The 17,458-nt window shown below is 39.0% G+C and overlaps 1 protein-coding gene and 1 long non-coding RNA gene across 4 annotated transcripts in view; one reads left to right on the plus strand and one right to left on the minus strand.

Moving 5' to 3' along the window:
• kcnab1a (potassium voltage-gated channel subfamily A regulatory beta subunit 1a) overlaps positions 1–17,458 on the plus strand; it is a 322,363-nt gene that overhangs the window by 296,389 nt on the left and 8,516 nt on the right. For all 3 annotated transcript variants that reach the window (XM_063045804.1, XM_063045805.1, XM_063045803.1), the window contains exons 9-13: positions 5,346–5,431; positions 6,302–6,422; positions 11,098–11,192; positions 14,205–14,325; positions 16,289–16,377. In XM_063045804.1, coding sequence (XP_062901874.1) covers positions 5,346–5,431; positions 6,302–6,422; positions 11,098–11,192; positions 14,205–14,325; positions 16,289–16,377 — 512 coding nt within the window. The remainder of the gene's footprint in view (positions 1–5,345; positions 5,432–6,301; positions 6,423–11,097; positions 11,193–14,204; positions 14,326–16,288; positions 16,378–17,458) is intronic.
• LOC134345324 (uncharacterized) lies at positions 6,364–11,111 on the minus strand. The gene is made up of 3 exons (XR_010017656.1): positions 11,033–11,111; positions 8,511–8,596; positions 6,364–6,479 (listed from the first exon to the last, which is right to left on the minus strand). It is a non-coding gene; the product is annotated as an uncharacterized LOC134345324 (long non-coding RNA).

Consider the following 17,458-nt stretch of genomic DNA (forward strand, 5'->3'; position numbering starts at 1 on the left):
CATGCTTGAGCTAACATTTTAAATTTCAAGTAATGTACTGAAATATCATGTGCATGTGCTATGCTTTACTGTCTCCAAGGGCATGGGCAAAAACTCTTCAAACACATGTTTTTTCATGATTTTGCTGTTCCCTTCTCACCAATATTAATTCTGTATCTCTTGCTGAGTTATCCTTGGAAGTCTTTCTTCATTACACTTGGAAAAATGAAAGTCAGGAGGGGGAGGGCAATCAGTGAAAATGACTGGACTATCTAGAGCATCTAAATAATTTGCTGAACCAAATATAACATCAGAAAATTAAACATGATATAATACTGGTTAATTGTACACACAATTAATTAACCAGGCAGAAAAACTGGAAGTAAGCTCAGGAAAGTATATATGTATCTTTTTAAGGATTCACAAATTCATTGAACACCAGTTACTATATAGATGCTTTTTAATTAAGTAAACATTAAAAAGTAATCACCTATAAACAATTTCTTGGGACTTCTCTTAGCTTAGTGGATGTAATTTTCTGCCCAACATACTGTATATATCTGTTTTTAAATCATGAAAAAGCAGTTGTTACTTTTTGTTTTGAAGATTGAATCTCAGTCCCAGCTGTGGGATTTGTGACAATAGTCAAACACCGGATATTTTCCAATGGAATATGATCTCTATGATATAATTTTAAAAACGTCATTCCTGTACTTGAATATCTCCATGGGCATAGCTCGCATCCTCCATTCCTACGTTCCTCAGATCTCAGTGTTTCTTAAACTTGGATTGCTTTGTGTTCCCCTAATTTTGTCGCTCCATTATTTCCCTCCGTAAAGCCCATTTTCAAACAGCATCTTATACTTTGACAACAATTAAAGAAAACGGACTTTGCAAAATCTGTGAAACCAGTGGAGTTCAGAGAGTAGTTTGGTTGCAAACTTCCCAGCCTGGTAGTGCACATTCCCTCATTCCTTCTAACCTTCCAGTTTAGTCATAGTCATACTTTATTAATCCCGGGGGAAATTGGTTTTCGTTACAGTTGCTCCATAAATAATAAATAGCAATAGAACCATAAATAGTTAAATAGTAATATGTAAATTCTGCCAGTAAATTATGAAGTAAGTCCAGGACCAGCCTATTGGCTCAGGATGTCTGACCCTTCAAGGGAGGGGTTGTAAAGTTTTATGGCCACAGGCAGAAATGACTTCCTATGATGCTCAGTGTTGCATATCGGAGGAATGAATCTCTGGCTGAATGTACTCCCGTGCCCAACCAGTACATTATGTAGTGGATGGGAGACATTGACCAAGATGGCATGCAACTTAGACAGCATCCTCTTTTCAGACATGACCGTGAGAGAGTCCAGTTCCATCCCCACAACATCACTGGCCTTATGAATGAGTTTGTTGATTCTGTTGGTGTCTGCCACCCTCAGCCTGCTGCCCCAGCACACAACAGCAAATGTGATCGCACTGGCCACCACTGGACAGCACTCAAGGGAACAATCACCATACTGGTAGTTTCTCACCAAAAACCAAAGAGCTGGGACCACCCCTCCAATCTAAATAAACAAAATAGCTGTACAATAAATTCTGACTATTAGAAGAGGGCTCAGTAAATGTTCAATTACATTTATAATTTAACAATGCTTGCATGATTTTGATTTAATCTTTGAATGAACTTATTTTGCATTTCGTAGATTTCATCTCTAGCAAGACACTGATTGCTGGTTCATTTTATTTCTGCCAAGTAAACAAAAGAGTGTGTTGGCACATGGCCAAGTGATTAAGGCATTCGACTAGTTATCTGAAGGTTGCTAGTTCGAGCCTTGGCTGAGGCAGTGTGTTGTGTCCTTGAGCAAGGCACTTAACCACACATTGCTCTGCGACGACACCGGTGCCAAGCTGTATGGGTCCTAATGCCCTTCCCTTGGACAACATCGGTGGTGTGGAGTGGGGAGACTTGCAGCATGGGCAACTGCTGGTCTTCCACACAACCGTGCCCAGGCCTGCACCCTGGAAACCTTCCAAGGCGCAAATCCATGGTCTCACAAGACTAATGGATGCCTAGATATAAAAAAAAACAAGAGTAGTGGATTTTAGGACCACAAGGATGCCTGAGTTGTGGGGTTTATTGTACATACCCCAGCCCTTAAGACCATGCAGAAATTTAAAATGAGGTATCTATTTCCACTATCCCTTTTTTCCTCTTAATTCATTTCCCTAACTTCCCAATGGCTTAGACGGGTGAGGCCAGCACCCATGTGTGTCTTTCAGAGCCTTGCATAATCAACACCTGAGCATTCTACTTGATAACGTGAGGGGTGGGGAGTACGTTTGTTGCATTAATAAATGACAGCCTCAGTTAGTGTTCACGTTAAGTACTGCTCGCTGTATTGGTAGCCCCAGATGTTTAGTTTATTTTTGCTTCTTTATTACATTCTATCTGTGACTGTCTAACTTTGGAGTATGCATATTTGTTACTCAGATAAAATTCCAGGAAGCATTCTATGAAATCCTTCAAAGAATCTTCAGAATTTCACGTCCAAGAATTTGAGGGGAAATTGGTTGAACAGCAAGGAGTAGCGATGTATTGGTACAGGTTCTTGCATTGATAGTGGTAATCCTGTACTGGATCACAGATACTGATCACATCTACAATGACCTTGGTGATGGGATTGGAGGCTCCATATCAAAAGTACAAATGGCCCTGAGGACGGTATAGATGCAGTGCCTAAATTGTAGAGATTAAATGAAATGGCAAAATTGATAAATAGGATGGATTTTGTTGTTGGTATGAGATTTATTCGCATACAAAATAGAAGTGTGGACTTACGTTTGTACGTTACCACGTCTCACTTCTTCTAACACCATGACCTCCCAGAATGGCTCAGTGGCAGAGTGGAAAATCCAAAATGGAAAGATAGTTAATTGTGGAAATCAAAGAGACTAGACAGCAAATGTAACTGATCTACTTAATAAAGCAACTGATCTTAAATCAACATTGAGGAGGCAAAAGTGAAGTGAGTTAAACAGTTGCAAATTCATTCTGAAAGTGTTTGCACTTTTATTTTTCCTTAATTACTCGCATTTGTAATTAGGCTGTGAAGGCAGGTCTCTCAAGCCATTCCCAAGTTTGAATGCTTGGGTCCTGGAAGTTGCAAAATTGGATTGCAATGTATTCACCAAGCTGTTTTCCCTCAACCTGAATTCCTATTCCACAGCAGTCATTAATAGACCCCTGATTTCTACTGAGGATGCAGTGTCTCTCAACAGCAGTCCAGAGGGAATCAAAATTCTGCAGAAGCAATTGAAGATAACGAACTGCAATAAAAACACTACAATTTACAGATGCCTTCTAAAGACATCATTATCATATTTAATTAAGCTGTAAAAAGCTGAACACGATAGTCTTGAAGCATTTGATTTGGACAGAAAAGCTGATGGGTCAAAACTGACAAAAGGTCTTCAACCTGAAACCTTGCCACTATTTCGTTTCTTCCCCAGATGCTGACTAATGTACAAGTTCTGTGGTGGTAGGATGCAAATATAAAGCAGCCCACTGTAGATTGCAGCTGACTGAACTGCTCTCATATCTACCTTCTGCTACATTGCTGGAGTATAAAATTTCTTCATGTTACAGCTGTATTAGACCAGTAACATATCTTGGTTTGGATGTGTGAGCTTACTCCATGCAGGGTCAGGTCTCTTTTATAGATGAACAGCACCTCCTAGTGGCTGTAGTGATCAAGCAGGATCTGTCAAAACCAATTCTAACCGATGAATGCAACACACACAAAATGCTGGAGGAACTCAGCAGGCATTCAGTTTTGTAGAGCATATATCCTAAAACAATTCACGCAACAAATTGAAATCAGGAGCTTTAGAGTAGTATTTTTCTTATTCTAATGCAATGCTTTTAAACTTGGTCCTTTTGAGCCTGCTCTCCTATTTATCAATCTCTGTTGTGAATATACTCAGTGACTGAGCCCAAACGGTCCACTAAGACAGAGAATTTCAAAACTTTGCTGCCTATTGAAGAAACTTCCTCTTGCACCTAAATGGCTAAGCTGTTATTCTGAGATAGTGGATCGTCCCACTTGCTCAGCTGGGGGAAACTCCCTTCCCACATCCACCCTGTTGAGCCCTGTAAAAGAATTTTTAAGTTTTATTGAGATTTTCACTCATTATTCAATATTCTAGAAATAACAGGCTTAGTTCAAAGTATTTTATAATTAGTTATTTTGAAATCTAGTTTCTTAGTCTATTGTGTGCAATGTTGAGGTTTTATTTAATGCTGGTTATTGTATTTGGATGGAGGAATATTGTCAAATACAGTGGAGGAATTTGCTGCTCCTTAACGAGTGTTTTGAGACATTTAATGACCTCATAGAACTTTGAATATTAAATTTAGGCTCCATCACCCTTTTCCAAAGGATGGCAAAAATCACTACCTAATTCAACATGCATAAATTATTGATTTGTCTGAAGTAGAGATGAGTATCATCCAGATATGTTCATATCAGTAGAATTTAAGAATGTGTGAAGTCTGCCTGCTGAATTTAATGTGCTTTTCTTTGGTGGTGTCTTCCATCAAGTAACAAAATTGAAAAACTCTGTTAATTACAGTGATAAGATCTGGACTAATGTCATTTCTTCATGTGTTCTTTAACCAGAGCTGTGGTTTTATTTCTCTGTAATTGTAATATTATTATTTTCTAGTCCATTGTACTACCTTGAAATATTGATGTTGTGAAATGATCTGTATGAAGAGCATGCAAAACTACATTTTTCAAAGTTCCTCAGTATATGTGACAAAAATAAACTAATTACTCAAATAAGGATAAGGATCCCCTGTCTAAGCTGAACAATCAGAAACTGTTAGGTAATTTCTATATTCTACTCTAGTCACACCTCATTTAACTGTGAAGCATTTATTTTAATGTCAAGTTACTAGGAAATTCATTTACTCTGGGGTCTGAACTGATGCATTGTATTATATAATACACCAAACTGCTGTGACTATGCTTGTACCTTTTGATAGGATTAAGTCATGAACAGCAGTGATGTGAGAAACTTCATCAAATTCCAAAATCAACTGTGGGGCAACAGGGCATCCTGTCACATCTACTGTACTTAAAATGCCTCAAGCAAAGGATGAGCATGATCTAAAAAAAGCATTACATTTCTGCAGATTATTTTGGGTTTTGCATTATTTGAATTGAAATCTTAGAAGAAATTTAGACAATAGCACTGCAGTGGCACTCTGCTAAATGCAATTTTTCATGCAAGTCCTATCCTCATAATATCTGTGCTTTCATTTTCCTTTTTAAAATATCTTTTTGTTTGCTTCCCTGTACTTAGAAATTGTCCGGGCGATGACGTATGTGATAAACCAGGGAATGGCCATGTACTGGGGTACATCCCGTTGGAGTGCCATGGAGATTATGGTATGCATCTTTAAATGCTTGGAGATGGAAATCAAGTACACAATACACACTTCTGGTGATGCAAATAATCACTTGAAATTTCAGAAAAATAGCATTTAATCAAGTCTGCATAAGTAGTGCTCAGCCTAGAAACAAAATTACAGTGTATACTTTTTAAAGTTCTGTAATTTTTACAGTGTGTGAACACTACAGTATTTTGGAATATTGTGATCTGAGCAGTTTTTGACAGAAATTCTCCCAATACCCAAAGGAATTTTAGACAGCATGTTAATACTTATTTTCTGTTCATACCAATGTTATTTCAAAGCCTTGGTCTTTTCATCAGACAAAAGTCTGTCTGCCATAATTAACTACTTAAATGAGCTCTATTGCTTATTATTAGACATCAAAAAGCATCCAAAAGTTGTTAATATTCTGTCACTTCACTTCACTGGGATTTGATATAATAAAATCAAAAAGTAGGTGTCTGTCAAATGATCTTTCCTGATTAACAATAATCTCTAGAATAAAACTCTAATTGAGATCCTGAACTGCAGAACAAAAGTATGCCGGGAAAGTAAGACATAGATTTGGCAACTTTGTTATGACCTGCCATTGTGTCTTTAATGATGGCTTATTATTTTCATTGGTGACTGACTATGGATTTATTTCCAATATGTTTTGCTCATTAAATATAGTCCAGTAAATGAGTTTATAAATAAATATTTGCAAGTTAAATAAAGATTCTAGTATTTCATTCTTCCTCCCAGCTCTTGTACTGCTGCTTTTGAAAGTTGGGCACTAACAAGGCTAGCTCTTCATCCATTTCATCAGGTATTGTTAGAGCCCACCTCAAAAAGTGTTTCTTACTGATTTTTGTCCATTCTCCAGGAGGCCTATTCGGTGGCAAGGCAATTTAATTTGATTCCTCCAGTCTGTGAGCAAGCAGAATATCATATATTTCAAAGAGAAAAGATTGAAGTCCAGCTCCCTGAGCTTTATCACAAAATTGGTGAGTACATTGAAGTTAGTGCAGTGGTCTAGCCAACACTCAGTTCCAGGATGTACCCTAATGGTTGAAATAAAGATATATTTACATTATGTTGTAATGCACATCAGAATATTCATGATCCATTGAAGTGCATTGTCACTATGAGAAGTAAAATTCTACTAACAGCAGTGGGATTATTGATAATTTCATCTGTTTTTAATGATGCTAATTAGCACACTGCAATCTTTAACATCAGCTGAAATGCTAGAATAGACCTGAGCACTGCTAAATTATCTTTTATGAACATCAAAATGACACAGCAACTTATATGCTCTCCGCTTCACTGGAGCATTCACCACTGTCAAATATTCAAGCTCTGCAACAGCATTTGAATCAACAACCTCCAATCTCAGGCAAATCACCAAAGAAGACAAGCTGGCACATTATCCAACTTGTTAACCCGATCATGAGAGCACTAATTTCCCATTCGTTTTCACCTAATCCAATATTCTGAAATGGTAGTTCATTTATATCTTTAGTTAAATCAGTGTCAGTCACATTGCACATTTTCTATAGAAACAAGATATTAATTCATCCAAACCTGATTAATATAAGCAACATACATCAAAGTTGCTGGTGAACGCAGCAGGCCAAGCAGCATCTATAGGAAGAGGCGCAGTCGACGTTTCAGGCCGAGACCCTTCGTCAGGGCTAACTGAAGGAAGAGTGAGTAAGTCTTGACGAAGGGTCTCGGCCTGAAACGTCGACTGCGCCTCTTCCTATAGATGCTGCTTGGCCTGCTGCGTTCACCAGCAACTTTGATGTATGTTGCTTGAATTTCCAGCATCTGCAGTATTCCTGTTGTTTCTGATTAATATAAGTTGTACTGCCATGCAATGCATTTTGCACAGTCAATCCATTTGACTGAATCTTTTCCCCCAAAGAAATAGGCCAGAAGGGTAAAAATAATTAAACTGTGTTTGTTCAAAGCTCAGTTCAGGAATATTGAGTCACAGGTCTAATATTTTAGAGATTACCTATTCTGGTCTTGTGGGATTTATTTTAAAAATTATAAAACAGAGTAATTTATGGTAAATGACCTGAATAATCTAATAATCCTCAAGCTGCCTGAGCTCTCCAGTTACCTGCCTTTGAAATGTCAGGAGTGCGATCCTGTGTTTTCTGAAGATCAGAACTAATTCTCCCAGCCACAGAATTCCCTTGTCAGCTGGTTAAGCCTGCCCTCGGGCAATCAAGTATCCCTGATTTGCATTAACTTTCCAAGTACTATTAAAACAAAAGAGGTTGTAGATTCTGAAACCTGGAACTCCAACATGGTCCTGAACAGGCACATCTTCCCCTCTTTATGTCACTGCCCTGCAGGGATTCGCCAATGTGATCCTGTCATCAGTTTCAGTTGCACCTTCCCCTCTTCCCACCCCACTCCCCAGTCCGGTTTTTACCATTTCCATTTCTATGTTGGGGCCATATGCAAAATAATAGAGCCACATAAGAATATGTCGCATTCTGCTTGGATAACTTACAAACCAAATTGTATGAACATTGAATTTTCCATTTTCATATATGTCAGACCCCCCCCCCCACCAGTGTTCTCCCCCAAACTCACTCACCAGTCTACATAGGGCTTTCTCCCTTGGTACACCTTTCCCCTCCCCTTCCCTCCCCTACCATGTTCCATCTGCCCTATCTTCATCCTTCCAACTAGATCGAAGTATTTTAAATCAAGAGGCATAGACAGGCATAGAACCTTCTTCCGCAGGGTGGAAATGTCAAATATTAGAGGACATAAGGTGATTAGGGAATGTTTAAAGAGGATGTGAGAGGGGAATTTCTATTTATTTATTTATCTTACATGAAAAGTTGGGAGGCAGACACAATAGTGACATTTAAGAGGTTTTGCTGTACTGTTCTACGTTCAGTCCACTTGAAATGTCAGCAAACCCTTTTGACTCTTTAGATGCTGAGTTGTTTCAGTGCTCTTTTTTTGTTGCAAATATTACAACATTTTTATCAAAAATTGGCAAAAATACCAGAAAATGTTGAAATACATTTAAAGAAAGCTGATGATTTTATTAAGCAGTGACTTACCTCGAATTTGCCTTCTTCCACTATCTGATTTTCTCCATGGTACTTCATGGTGCATTTGGGGAGGTTCAGTTGGCAGATTCGCCAGCCTAAGTATTGGGAAATTTGCAGATATGTTATGTCTCCTTAGGGACTCCACAAATAACTCAAAGGCAGAGTGCAGTTATCAAGTCAGTGGAAATTAGCTGACTGGAAGTTTAGTTCTTCTGACTTCACTTGGGAGTCTTGAATATGCTCCCAGTTGTGCGGATAAAGACTGACAGCTGTGAGCAGATTGAGGGGGATGAGGGCCACATCTCTGCTGCCTTTCAGAGGTTGGTAAATATCTCATGTGCCTATGCAAGGCACAGCAGGCATTACCACTCTGGAAAGAAGATTCTGATTATCTACCCTACCTTTTCATTTTTTAAATTCAGTCATTGTGATGAAAAGTACAAAAATGATATTAAAATTGAAGGGAAGCAGATCACTGGAGCATAAATGGTTTGGATGAAACATTTTCAAAAGTATTTATTACGGACATAAAGAATTAATTCCATTGAAGCATAAAAGAAATGAAATATAGCACATAGCCTATAACTAGAAGTTAATGATTTTTTTGTCCAATTTGGAATAACCTATTGAATTTTCATTAGGAAAATTCAATAGGTTTTTCATTGACTGAGGCACTAAACAAAGTTCACAACGGAGGGAATATACTGTTGTCACCCAATGAATTGCTGATAATTAGTTTTATGCTCACAATTAGTGGCACTTAGAAGTTTGATATGAACTTGGAACTATGACTTGATCCAGAGGCTATGCTTTACTTATTTATTTACTGAGATACCGCGCAGAATAGGCCCTTGCCGCTCAGCAATCCCCAGATTTAATCCTAGCCTAATCACAGGACAATTTAGTCAAGTCACTTTTTAATTGTCATTTCGACCATAACTGCTGCAACAGTACACAGTAAAAACGAGACAATGTTTTTCAGGACCATGGTGCTGCATGAACAATACAAAAACTACACTGAACTACGTAAAACAACACAAAACTACACTAGACTACAGACCTACCCAGGACTGCATAAAGTGCACAAAACAGTGCAGGCATTACAATAAATAATAAACAAGACAATATGCACAGTAGAGGGCGGTAGGTTGGTGTCAGTCCAGGCTCTGGGTATTGAAGAGTCTGATGGCTTGGGGGAAGAAACTGTTACATAGTCTGGTCGTGCGAGCCTGAATACTTCAGTGCCTTTTGCCAGATGGCAGGAGGGAGAACAGTTTGTATGAGGGGTGTGTGGGGTCCTTCGTAATGCTGTTTGCTTTACGGATGCAGCGTGTGGTATAAATGTCTCTAATGGCGGGAAGAGGGACCCCGATGATCTTCTCAGCTGACCTCACTATCCGCTGCAAGGTCTTGTGATCCGAGATGGTGCAATTTCCGAACCAGGCAGTGATGCAGCTGCTCAGGATGCTCTCAATACAACCTCTGTAGAATGTGGTGAGGATGGGGGGTGGGAGATGGACTTTTCTCAGTTTTCGCAGAAAGTAGAGACGCTGCTGGGATTTCTTTGCTATGGAGCTGGTGTTGAGGGACCAGGTGAACACCAAGAAATTTGGTGCTCTTAACGATCTCTACAGAGGAGTCGTTGATGTTCAGTGGAGAGTGGTCGCTCTGTGTCCTCCTGAAGTCAACAACCATCTCTTTTGTTTTGTTCACATTCAGAGACAGGTTGTTGGCTCTGCACCAGTCCGTTAGCCACTGCACCTCCTCTCTGTATGCTGACTCATCATTCTTGCTGATGAGACCCACCACAGTTGTGTCATTGGTGAACTTGATGAAATGGTTCGAGCTGTGTGTTGCAGCACAGTCACAGGTCAGCAGTGGACTGAGCACACAGCCCTGGGGGGCCCCCGTGTTCAGTGTGATGGTGTTGGAGATGCTGCTTCTGATCCGGACTGACTGACATCTCCTAGTCAGGAAGTCCCGGATCCAGTTGCAGAGGCAGGTGTTCGGGCCCAGTAGGCTCAGCTTTACACTAACTAATCTACCACTCAGTACACCTTTGGAATGTGGGAGGAAACCCACGCTGTCACGGAAAGAATGTACACACTCCTTACAGGCACTGGGGAATTGAACCCAGGGCACCTGTACTGTGAAGTGTTGTGCTAACCACTACACTAAATCAAAGTATTGAGTACAGGAGTGGGTGTGTTATGCTGAAGTTGGAGTATTGTGTGCAGTTCTGGTCATCTACCTACAGAATAACATTTTAAAAAAAGAGTACAGGGATTCAGTAACCTGGTTGCTCTGGGGCTACAAAGTACTTAATTCCAAATGCAATGTTAGCAGTTTGAATAGTACAAGTTTTGTTAATCTTGTTTAAAAATGATCCTTGCACTTTTTAAGAATGGAATATCGGAATTCTCATTCTGAACAAACTATTAGTGGATATTGGCTTTGAGCTTTGACAATTCCTGTACACATAAGAATCATTCCAGTTTTAATTAATATTTTGGTTCCTCCATAACACTCACCAGTCTCAGTGCATTCATTCCATCACCTCAGCATCTATTCATTTCCATTTGTTATCTTTCTGTAGGAATTGGGGCAATGACGTGGTCTCCACTCGCCTGTGGAATCATTAGTGGGAAGTATGATATTGGAGTACCCGATAGTTCACGTGCTTCTTTAAAGGTAAAACAGATAATGAATTTTTGTATTTTTTTTAGAGAAACAATGTTATGGCTTTGTCTTGCTTTGCTAGAAATGAGGTTATGACATACTTATTGAGACAGTCAGTACAAGCTCTGCAAGAGCAATCCATCTGGTCCCCATAGTCCTGCAACATTTCCCTTTGAGATACATTTCCAGCTTCCTTTAGCATATGATTGAATCTGCATCTAATACCCTTTCTGGAAGTGCATTCCACACCCTGATTTTCTTTTTGATTCTTTCTTCTCTGAAAAATCATTACATTTTTCTTAAAGTGTGGTTCCTAAAACCAGGCGCAGTAATCCTTTGATGGATTTATTTTTTAACTCCATTTCAACGCTTTGTTGCCACTTCATAAATTTATATACTTAGGTAACAATATTATACCACCTGAGAAAGCGATGATGTAATCCAAGCTGGAGGGCAATTAGAGACCAAAAACACAGACTCCTGCAAACATCAGATATGCTTCCGTAGAACTGTAAAATCAGAGGTCGTTTTGAAAACCACTGCTGTATACAATGTGCACCATGACAAACTCTACACTATGATACATGATGTACAGTATATGTCGTATACCAGGTTGACATGATATACTAAATACACTAATAGGACATAATTAAACAAGATTGAAATCTTGTTGCTTGGAAGTGAGAAAATGATAGACTGTATAAATTGCATTGCTCAGTATTAGGTGAGAGTTTAAAATCAGTATTTTATAAGAATCTACAAAAGCTTAAAAATACTATTTTCTTTGTTAAGTATCAATTCCATGGGACATTGCAATCCAAAGATATCTCACAGAAAACAAAATACAATTAAGTATACAAGGGTGACTGATAAGTTCGTGGCCTAAGGTAGGAGTCAATTTTAGAAAACGTTGCACATTTATTTTTCAACATAGTCCCCTCCTACATTTATACACTTAGTTCAGCTGTCGTAGAGCATACGGATCTTGGACCTCCAGAAAGTGTCCACAGCAGGGGTGATTGTTAAGTTTGTGGCCTAAGGTCGAAGAAGATGAGTTATACAACTCTCGTTACATGCATGTGCAGTTCAACTCTTTGAGTGATTATGCAGAAAGTTTGAAGTTTATAATTCATCTCCTTCGACCTTAGGCCACAAACTTATTGATCACCCCTGCTGTGGGCACTTTCTGGAGGTCCAGGATCCATATACTCCATGACTGCTGGACTAAGTGTGTAAATGTAGGAGCGGACTATGTTGAAAAATAAATGTGCTAGGTTTTCTAAAACTGACTCCTTCTACCTTAGGCCACAAACTTATCAATCACCCCTTGTAGATACTTAAAAGGCATTTACTGTACTTTCAATTTGTTCTGTCACATTCTGAGGAAGTACAGAAGTGACTCACAATCAATGGATTATCCCAAGTGCAGCCACTTTTGCATTGAAGTAAATTATAAACAACAGGTTTCCCCCACCATCTGAAGGTAGAGCATTCCTATGAAACGGTTTGTAAGCCAAAATGTCGTAAAGCGAAGAAGCAATTACAATTTACTTATATGGGAAAATTTTGAGAGTGTTCGCAGACCCAAAAATAACCTACCAAATCATGCCAAATAACACATAAAACCTAAAATAACAGTAACATATAGTAAAAGCAGGAATGATATGATAAATACACAGCCTATATAAAGTAGAAATACTTTTCCACAATCATTACTGAACTGTTCTCTGTAGCAAAAATCTCACGTAAGCGCTGTTGGCAGAAACACTCTGTCCAGTAACCTTTAAGCTATGAAGCTGCCAAATCATACCAAATAACACGTAAAAATACACAGCCAATATAAAGTAGGAATAATGTATGTACAGTGTAGTATCACGGGAATCGGGAAGACAGCGAGCACACTGATGATGGTGTGTTAGACTGAGTCGTTGCAGGTTGGGTGGTGCAGTGGCCCCCACTCTCCAGGCCGCTGAGCGATACATTGCCGCGAAGCATGCAGGGGTCCAGCGGGAGCCGGGAGGTACACAGCACATCTTTAAGAAAAAAGCCAAAACAAACATGCTAATTAATTAGGTGCCGCCCGTAATTGTTGGCCCAGATCAGTGCCGATTTCGAATTGCGTCGTCTCTGGTCTGGGCCGACAATTACGTGTCGGCGGCACCTAATTAATTAGCATGTTTATTCCGGCTTTTTTCTTAAAGATGTGCTGTGTGCCTCCCGGCTACCTTTGCATTCTCTGCAAATCGGTATCTGTCCGTGGCCTGGGGGTTGGGGTGGTGGGACACTGGGGTATCATCTTGTTGCCTGTTTCCATTAGAGCAGACAGCTCATCTTCTTCTATCTCTGCCCGCCTCGATGTCGAAGGTCGAGGTTCGTCGTCTGCTGTGGAAGACTTGCTTGACTGCTGAGCCTCGCGCATTTTTCTATCACACAGTTCTTTAATAAGGACTCAAACCATCCTGCAAATATCCCCTAAACTGAAGTACCCTTTCAAAATTAAAGTCGTACTTTATCATTACTCATTCGGTTTCGATTGTTATCCTTTTTTCTTCCAATTGCATCAGCTCTTCATCTGTCTGTTCTTGGTGATGGGATGCCAAAACCTCTTCAACATCATGTTCGTCAGCTTCCACAAGCCAAACTCACGTTGTCCTTACTTCGTTCACCACAATCAAAATGCTTAATTATGTCTAGTTTTACCGTAACTGTAACACCCTTAGGAGCTCTTTCAGGCTTTTCCGATACCATAGAACTCATCTTGCAAACGGCTGCTCACAGGCACATGTTAAAGCAAAGCAGTTCCGAATCCGGGGGGAGAGCAGCTGCTCGGGGCGCGCTGCCTTTTATCGCGCGCTGAATTTTTTTTCAGTAACAGTGAAAACACCTTCTGAAAGCGAAAACGGGGTGCTAATGTAGGTCTTTCGTAACAGTGAGGTTTCGTAAAGTGAACGTTCGAAAAACAGGGGACACCTGTATTTAAGAATGCTGAATGTAACAAGTTATAACAGTTTTTCCTGATTTTAGTGTTACCAGTGGTTGAAGGACAAAATTATCAGCGAGGAAGGAAGGAGACAACAGGCTAAGCTGAAGGATCTCACTCCGATTGTGGAACGACTGAGCTGCACTCTGCCTCAGTTAGCAATAGGTGAGACCAGTTTTAAGAGATCCAGAAGTAATGTGCTTCTGAAATTTTATTTCTTTGATACAACTTTAATTTTTTTTAAAGAGTAAATTTAAACTAGCCTACTTTAAGTAAATCTCTACTAACTTATTTGACTTGTAAAACTGTCTTGTTGTAGCCATTATTAATTGATCACATTGGCATGGACCTTCTGCCTGTCTAATTGGGTAAACTCTGACCATTTTGGGGATTGTGTCGGAGTTTTAATTAGAAATTGGTACAGATTATTTCTCTTCTCCTAAAGCCTCTTTCAAACAAACCTAGCTACCAATCTAACAGTTTGAATAGCTCCCTTCAAATTTCGTGCTGAAACTAGGAATGGGATTGAATCGACTCTGTACTTTGTGAAGGCTGGCACATAAGAGTTCACATGCAGCAAACAGAATTGCTACCCTGGTGTGGTACCTGATTAGCCAGCAGCTGGTCTCGAGTAAAAGTTCACAATGAAGAGGGAACAAATTGATTGCAGTGAATTGCATTGGATAACAATATAGATGCAAAATGGATGGGAAGAGTGAGAAAAGAATGAAGCCAAATATTTGGGCAGAAATAGAAAAGCCCTTTAGGTAAGAGACCAGTTCACTAGCATTGAGAAGGAAGTTTATACCAAATTGGCCTGGAAATTAATGGTTGGGCATTAGAAGTGCAAAGGTTACAGGAAAACATCTATCTAAATGTGTAGGCAGTCTTGATTCTAAGTGGTATACAGTGAATGTGGAAAAATTCAAATGTCATGAACACAAAAGATTCTTCAGATGCTGGAAATCTCAAGCAACACACTCAAAATTCTGGAGGAACTCACCATGTCAAGCAGCGTCCATGGAAATGAATAAACAGTTGATGTTTCATGCCAAGACACTTCTTTAAGAATGGAAAGGAAGGGAGTAGATGCCAGAATAAAAAACATGGGTGATGGGAAGGAGGACTAGCTAGAAGGCAATAGATGAAATCTGATAGGAAAGGAGAATGGATTGTAGGTAAGAGGGAAGGAGGGGCACCAGGGGAGGTGATGGACAGGTGAGGAGAAGAGGTAAGAGGCCAAAGTAGGAGACACAAGAGAGGGAAGGGGGAGGGAAATAAAATTACCATAACAATTTTTAAGTAGCAACAATTACGTGTATTTATGTTCAAAGAGCAGTGATTTTTGACACTGATGGTTGGCAAGAGATAAGCAGGAAGACAGTTCAGAACTCTTTTTCACTGCAGTTTCAAGCATTCAGGCCTGTAGGTGCCAGAAATAGCTGGGAGTGAAAATTAAACGATTTCAATATTTCAACAAGTTAGGAACTACAAAGAGTTTGAAGGTATTGACATTCATCTCGAATGTTACAACGAAAACAAAGATTTATAGGATGCATTGCATGAAGGCAATCTATTTTCTGCACTAGGTGTCTATGCTGATTTTGTTCATTTACAGCCAATCAAAACTCAGCAGCAGACACAAGGATTAATTGCTGTTAATAAATATTAGGAACTAATGCACAATTTTATAGTACTGCAGAGGTACTGGTAATTTCTAATTTGTTCTGTATTTAATTTAAATACAGAATTTAAATTTCAGTTAAATGGTAGTTTGTCTTTTTTTTATATATATACCTTTAACTATTTCCATGAAACTTCAACTAATTGATGCAGTTGCTCAATTGGGCCAAAATGTACTGGTCCTGATGTGTCCCAGTTAACCAGAATGCACTGTATTCCTTAATTAAAACATATAGTGTCAGCAAAAGAAAAAAACAAGGTGCTAGAAACATTCCAGTGGTCAGGAAATAGTGCATAAAGAGAAACAGAAAATTCAAATATCAGGCTTTCCATTGAGGAATACACAGATATTTTGAATCAGCGTTTCACATTGCAGGATTTTTGTCAGAAGTTCACAGAAAAATTGTATTCTATTCTTAATTTAGCACTTCTATTCTACTTTCAGCTTGGTGTCTACGTACAGAGGGTGTCAGTTCAGTCCTCTTAGGAGCCTCCAATGCACAACAGCTTACTGAAAACCTAGGTGCCATACAGGCAAGTAATTATTAAAGACAACAACTAATTGATTCATTGCTGATATCATGTTTCTATCAATGGAATTTATCATATTCACAATAAACTGCAGGAGGAAAGATAATCACATCAATACGCCCTCTAGAAATACTAACTTACAATTAATAATACAGGTTACTGCACGGGCCACAGGGGAATGAGTTGTTCTATTAAAAATTTTATATAAAATAGCATGCTCTTCTGTTACATTTTGCCACCTCATGCTGAAGATTAGTTTAGTAAAGCTGCAATTGTTATTTTTATTAATTAGAAATTATTCAAATTGGAGTAACTTGACACTCTAAATTCCCTGTGCCACTTTTGACTACTATTTATTTATCAACCTGTATGCAAATAGAGCCTGCAGCAATTGGGAGGTAGATATTGTAATTGCTATAAATCTATTGCAAGCTGTAAATTTCTTTTTTAAAAATTGTCTGTGCGTGAGTTTTAAAGAAGTCCCTAGAAATCAGGAGTCAATACAGTGGTGAACTGGCCACATCCTGCACTGTCACTATTCTACAATTCAAGCATCCTGTGATTCTGAACACACATTTTCCCTACTGTAAGCCATTCCTCCTTTTCACTTCCAATACTCCTGCTTTACCCCTCTGAACATATTGTCACAGGTCCCATGAGATTACCACCCTACTACAATAACTCATCTCTAATGAGTCCCAGTCACACAATTTCACTATCTATATTGGCAGGTAAAAGGGAAGCCACATCTTGCAATTTATTGTTTGCCCAAATCAAAATTCACCACTGTTCCTGCTTTAATGGAAAGGGGTATAAATGATTTAATATGAATTTTAAAAAACAAATGTAGAGTCAATTATATAACCAACTGCTTCAGTTCAGTCTATGCTAAACTGATGCATGCCCAGTACTGAATACGGAATATCAATACAAATATTATGTGAAATTCATGTTATGGCAGTTAGATTCATACTGAGTTATTTTGTGTAAAAACTTTTCATTGATTATTCTTCCTGCACCCATTTGCATTCATCAGTACATACCTTGTCCAGGACCTTGAATCAGTCACACCAATCTGTCACTG

The sequence above is a fragment of the Mobula hypostoma genome, chromosome 4 (genome assembly GCF_963921235.1).
Source record: "Mobula hypostoma chromosome 4, sMobHyp1.1, whole genome shotgun sequence".
Classification (NCBI taxonomy): domain Eukaryota; kingdom Metazoa; phylum Chordata; class Chondrichthyes; order Myliobatiformes; family Myliobatidae; genus Mobula; species Mobula hypostoma.